Source organism: Calidris pugnax, unplaced genomic scaffold (genome assembly GCF_001431845.1).
Source record: "Calidris pugnax isolate Ruff unplaced genomic scaffold, ASM143184v1 scaffold332, whole genome shotgun sequence".
NCBI classification, from domain to species: domain Eukaryota; kingdom Metazoa; phylum Chordata; class Aves; order Charadriiformes; family Scolopacidae; genus Calidris; species Calidris pugnax.
The window spans coordinates 29,044-35,043 of record NW_015091053.1 but is presented as its reverse complement, the minus strand read 5'-3'; the positions used below and the strand labels follow the sequence as shown (position 1 = coordinate 35,043).

Sequence of the window (6,000 nt, the reverse complement as noted above, 5' to 3'; positions counted from 1 at the left end):
GGGTTTAATATTTTTCCTAGAACTTTTTTTTTTTTTTTTTTTTTTTTTTTTTTTTTTTTTTTTTCCACAAAAGAAAAAAAAAAAAAAAAAAAAAAAAACCATCAGCATCCTCTTTCCTGCCCTCGAACCCTGCCTTGGCTCCATCATCCGGGATCTCCAGTCCCGGTTTGGCAAGCACTCTCTACCTGTTGATGATGTACTCCATGTAGCTGATAGCGTCCTCGATGCGCCGCTTCTTGGTGCACAGAATGATCCGATTGAAGTTGGCGTAAACCACCGAGGAGCCCAGACGCTTGAACTCAGCCACCAGCCTGCACAGAGGGCACAGGAGCAGGAGTCAGTGGGGAGGAAGGCAAAGCTCGAGGAGTAAATGCAACCCATGGAAGATGTGCTGATCCAGCAGAGTCAGGAGTGAAGCATGTTGGTGATGCCAATCAAGGGCGGTCACAGTAACAGTACAGGAGTTCCAACCTACTGCCCACCTCTCTAGAGACTGTGGCAGAGAGGGGTGACTGTGGGTGCCAACAGCACCCTGGTCACAAACACCATGCCTGCACTTCCCCATTCACCAGCCTGGCATGCTCCAGGTCTCACTTACTGCAGGAAAAGCTTCTTCATCATGTTGTGGAGTGTGCGATGCAGTGCCGGGTCATAGAGCAGGGAGGAAGGAGAGCGGAGCCAGCGGTAGAAGTGAATGACCTGGTTGTCTGCGTAGACGTTGTGATACTGTGTGATCTCCTTCACCCAGCTCACCACCATGCTCTTCAGGATCCTGCCAGGGAACAGAGACCAGCATCACCCCAGCAGTCACAAGCGACCCCTTCCCCCTTCCAGAGATATGTTTTTGGAGGGACTCTGCCAGAGCAGAGACATGTGAGCCCTTGACACAAGCCACAGGGTAAATACGTGCCCCTAGAGCCTGGTGGAGTACAAAGAAAGGAGAAATGGGAAAGGGCAAAGTCTTCACCAGCATCCCCATCCATCTGCTGACTGAGCCACCAGGCAGTTCCGAGTCCAGGATCTCCCAAAGCCTGTTGGAGAAGATGCCTGCCCTGCCCTCAAGACCTGAGTTTGTAGTTAGAGCACCCCATAAGCCCCATTGCTGGCACAAGTCTGGGAAAGACTGAAGTCAGGAGGGAATGAGAGGCAGAACCCCCAATGGGGCCTGCCAGGATGGAGACCAGACACTCCACCTCCTGCTGTCTTCTAGAGCCATACCTGAAAGTGTTGGAGCAGAGGGCAGTTTCATCATAGCTGGCCGGGATGTTAGCTGCTTGGTTCCCTGTCACCATGTCTTCTAGGGATGCTTGTTGAATCACGTCAAAGCTGATGCTCATGCTAGAGCCTCCTTCCATGTCATTTATGTGGTGGGACTGCAACACCGTGTTTACAGCCAAGCTCTGGATGTCCAGCTCCAGACACACTAAGAGCAGACACAACCTCTCAGCAGGCAGGCAGGGCAAAGGACTGGCGAGGACACCCTCAACTGCCCCCCTCTACCAGAAGTGCTTTTTATGGTTCTAAGGGTTGCTCCACCAGGTGGGGAGATGCTTTCACAGGCATGACTGTCTTGACCTGCACTTGTCTTCCAAGAAGACTTGGTCCTACTAACCCTCTAGGGACCACCATTTTTTTTCCTGGAAGCTTCAGCAGAGGAATTCAGAAGAACTGACTGCCACTCAAGCTGCTTCTGCCTCTGAGGAAGACCTGTCCTAGGGTCAGCAGGGATGATCAGTTGTAGATAGTCTGAGTGCTGCTGAGTTGGTGGCCATGAATTGGGAAAGAATCTGCATTTGGATGGCTGCACGCATTGCAGGTAAGACCTCCCTGCCCCGGGTTGTGCCATTTGCATACCCCTTGACCAGATCACTCCTGAAACACCAAAGGTGCTGCTGGCTTCTGTCAACACAGAGACTCTTTGGAGACCGCATCCATCCTTCTACAGGGCTTTCAGAGCGTGATCCATGTCTGTCCCCCCTCAGTACTACGACCCTACTCCCTCCTTACCTGTGGAGTAGCAGCCAGGGTTGTTTATCTCCACAGAGGCTTTCTCATCAAACTCCATCACCAGGCGGTTGTCGTCAGCCTCCTTACCCCCCAGGTCTGGGCGGGCTGTAGGTGAGAGCCACAGCAAGTGGTTGTGACGACGGAGATGGCGCGAGAAGAATAGGTCAGAGCCGAAGGTGGAGATGTCATCAGGGAGGTTCCCAATGGGGATGTGGTAGTACCTGGGGCACAGAGAGATGAACGGTCATCGGGGTGAGCACAGCTGCAGAGACAGGGACCCTTACCTGTCCCTTCAAGGGACAAGGCAGTCTCTCGTGGTGCCATTAAGAGGCCAGCAGCCCCAGGGGAACGCAGTTGCCCCAGGCACCTGCTCATCTCAAAAGCCTGGGAGAGGCAGGTATCCAGGTTGAGGTAGTGGCGGATCATGCGGCGGGCAGCATGGCGCTGCCAGTCCAGGACCGAGTAGCTAATATCATCTACCAGCCGGATAGGGACCAAGGGGAACTCCTCAATGATGGGGATCCTGCTCGCCAGCCGCTTCAGGTCCCAGTTAGACTGCACAGCAACCAACGTGGGGCCTCGGCGCTCATCCTGCACAAAGAAGAGGACATGTCCTGGTGCACCACTCCAGTGAGCAAGAAACTGGAGTGCCAGATGCCCCATCCCCACAGCAGGTCTCCACGGTGTGGACAGCGCAGCCCAGCATTCCTAAAGCACTCTCCAGCTGAGCACAGGGGTGGGGGGAGACACTGAGGTACCCTTGCTGATGGTACTGCCCTATGCAAACCACCCCAAGCAAGACAAAGACCTTGAGCAACACTGACTTCTACCCTTTTGGCCAGCAGATACGTGCGGGTGCTGTTGGAACTGGTGCACCAGTGCCTTCGACAGCATCCTCCCCTTCCCATATGCCTACATGGACAAGGTCCCACGGGGACCTTCATCTCACCTTGTAGCCCAGAAGTAGCCGCTGGATGGCTCTGTAGACAGCTTTGGAGTCAGTCTCAGCACGCACTTCAAAGGTGTGCTTGTCTGGCGGCAGCAGCTCTTCACCTGCCTTTTCCAGCAGCGCGCTGTGCTCCGCTGAGAAGAGGGTGGTGAGATTCGGCATCTGGTTGCTGCGTACCTGTGCCCAAGGGGGACCGGGTCAGGGCAGGAGGGAGAGGGAAACCCAGGCTGCGTGGTCCAGCAGGGCTCTCTCCTCCGTGCATCACAAAATGCCTTCACCAGGCCCTGCCAAAACACAGCAGGGATGTGCAAAGTGTGGAGAAACCTCCTGCTGCTTGACCCTCATTCATATATGTTTTGGTTGGAACGGACCTTTAAAGGTCATCCAGTCCAACCCCACTGCCATAAGCAGGGACGTCTTCAAATAGACCAGGCTGCTCAAGCCTTGTCCAACCTGATCTTCAGTGTTTACAGGGATGGGGCAGCCACAACTTCACTGAGCAACCTGAGCCAGTGTTTTACCACCCTCATTGTAATACATTTCTTCCTTATATCTAGTCTAAATCTACTCTCTTTCAGTTTCAAACTGTTACCCTCTGTCCTATTGCTACAGGATCTACTAAAAAGTATATTCCTATCTTTCTTAAAAGCCTCCCTTAAGTATTGAAAGTCCACAATAAGGGCTCCCCGGAGCCTTCTCTTCTCCAGGCTGAACCCCCCCCAACTCTCTCAGCCCCCCCTCCCAGCAGAGGGGCTCCAGCCCTCCCAGCATCTCCGGGGCCTCCTCTGGCCCCGCTCCAACAGCTCCATGTCCTTCTGCTGTTGGTGGCCCCAGAGCTGGAGGCAGCACTGGGGGTGTCTCCCCAGAGCGGAGCAGAGGGGCAGAATCCCCGTCTTGCCCTGCTGGCCGCACTGCTGGGGATGCAGCCCAGGGTGCAGGGGGTTTCTGGGCTCTAGAGCACACTGCTGGCTCATATCCAGCTTTTCACCCACCAGTACCCCCAGCCACCCAGTCTCCTAAGTCCCACTTTACCTTGTCCAGCACGAAGACAGCAGCTTTGCGCTGCGAGGGGATGAAGAGGCCCAAGAGTGCCTTGCTGCCCTGGGAGCTGTGGTAGAGGTAGATGTGGCGAATACTTCCTAGGGACACAGAGCACAGAGTGTCAGTAGTACCCACGGGTGCCAGGTCCCGGCTGCTCCACAAGCCCCTCTCCCAAGTGCCTCACCTGGCTCCAGGTAAGTGAACTGGGCCAGCGAGCGCATCTCCAGGTGGTCAATGTCAAAGGTCTCGGCCTCTCGCCCTGCCAGGTGCCTGACAAGCTGCCTGTTGACCATGCACACACAGCCCAGGTGGATCAGGGCACGGAGGAGGAGCGGCACCTGTAGAGGTGGGGAGATAGGGTGGAACAACTTTCTGCTACCGAGTTCCTCTTGGGCATTTCAGACCTAGAACAAACCCAGCTTAAAAACCACAGGTAGGACATATCTGAGGTGCTTCCAACATGAGTTTGGTATTATCATCCTTGCCAGTGCTGGAGATAAGAATTAAGATACCTGTTCTGTAATTCACATGTGTTCCTGTCTCGCCCCAGATCCCACCATCAAGGGCAGCAGCAGGCACTTCAGAGGATGTGTAGAGTGGTATTTGTGCAACCTTGCAGCTTTACAACTTGTGGTCTGGCCCTCTCTCGAGACACAGGCTTCACTCAAAACACCAGATAACCAGCACAGCGGGAGATCCACTACTGATTCACCCTGTTTTATTAACTCCGCAGCTGTGAACTCCACCACTGCAGAAGACGACTCCTGAATTACTAGCTGTGGGACCTAGTCCCAAAACAGTGTGAAGCAATAAACAGTCCTTGTCTAATCACACTTCCCTCATGCCAGTTTTGATTTTACAGACCCCTCGTACATGCATTTTCAGATCTCTTTAGCAAGCCAAAGCATCCCATGTCCCCAAGTCCCATCACTGCAATGAAATCGTTCCCTTCCTCAAATCTGCCTTGTCATTCTCCTGTCCCACCACATTTTTCTGGAGACCGCGCTCAGACTTGCACTGCAGATGTTTAAAGATCAAGACAGATCTTTCCTTGCTCAGGACTGTGTCCGGCTAGGTTCTCTATGTCTTGAGGACGGAAACTACACAACCCTATGGGCAACCCACTCGACCATCTTCTGTAATCACAGAATGGTCTGATAGGAAGGGACCTTAAAGATAATCAAGTTCCAACCTTGCTGCCCTGGACAGGGACACCTCCCACCACACCAGGCTGCTCAAAGCCCCGTCCAACCTGGCCTTGGACCCCCCTCCAGGGATGGGGCAGCCGCAGCTTCTCTGGGCAACCTGGGCCAGGCTCTCACCACCCTCACACCAAACAAGTTCTTCCCCACATCTCATCTCAATCTCCCCTCTTTCAGTTTGAAGCCGTTATCCCTCATCCTATATATACTTGCCCTTGTAAATTGTCCCTTCCCATCTTTCCCTTTAGAGACTGGAAGGCCACTATGAAGCATCTCCGGAGTCTTTTCTTCTCCAGGCTGAACCCCCCCAACTCTCTCAGCCTGTCTTCCCAGCAGAGGGGCTCCAGCCCTTCCAGCATCTCTAGGGCCTCCTCTCGCCCTGCTCCAAGAGCTCCATGTCCTGCTGGTGGTGGCCCCAGAGCTGGAGGCAGCACTGGGAGGTGTCTCCCCAGAGCGGGGCAGAGGGGCAGAATCCCCCCCTGGCCCTGCTGGCCGCACTGCTGGGGATACAGCCCAGGATGCAGGGGGTTTCTGGGCTCCAGTGCACTTTGCCTACTCATATTGAGCTTCTCACCCAGCAGCACCTCCAGGCCTCAGGGATACTGTCCAGCCATTCTCTGCCCAGCCTGGATTTGTGCCTGGCATCACTGTGACCCACCTGCAGGACCTTGCACTTGGCCTGGTTGAACGCCATGAGTTTTGCACAGGCCCACCTCTCCAGCCTGCCCAGGTCCCTCTGTATGGCATCCCTTCCCTCCAATGTGTTGACCATGCCACATAGCTTGGTGTCGTCGGCAAACT

The 6,000-nt window shown here is 54.4% G+C and overlaps 1 protein-coding gene across 1 annotated transcript in view; it reads right to left on the bottom strand.

Moving 5' to 3' along the window:
- Nucleotides 1-6,000, bottom strand: part of POLE (polymerase (DNA directed), epsilon, catalytic subunit) — a 35,022-nt gene that overhangs the window by 3,455 nt on the left and 25,567 nt on the right. Inside the window, exons 34-41 of the mRNA XM_014956611.1 lie at nt 4,182-4,335; nt 3,989-4,095; nt 2,957-3,133; nt 2,375-2,598; nt 2,008-2,228; nt 1,219-1,423; nt 599-772; nt 186-311 (exon numbers count right to left, since the gene is read on the bottom strand). Of these exons, the coding sequence (XP_014812097.1) occupies nt 186-311; nt 599-772; nt 1,219-1,423; nt 2,008-2,228; nt 2,375-2,598; nt 2,957-3,133; nt 3,989-4,095; nt 4,182-4,335 (1,388 nt within the window). The remainder of the gene's footprint in view (nt 1-185; nt 312-598; nt 773-1,218; nt 1,424-2,007; nt 2,229-2,374; nt 2,599-2,956; nt 3,134-3,988; nt 4,096-4,181; nt 4,336-6,000) is intronic.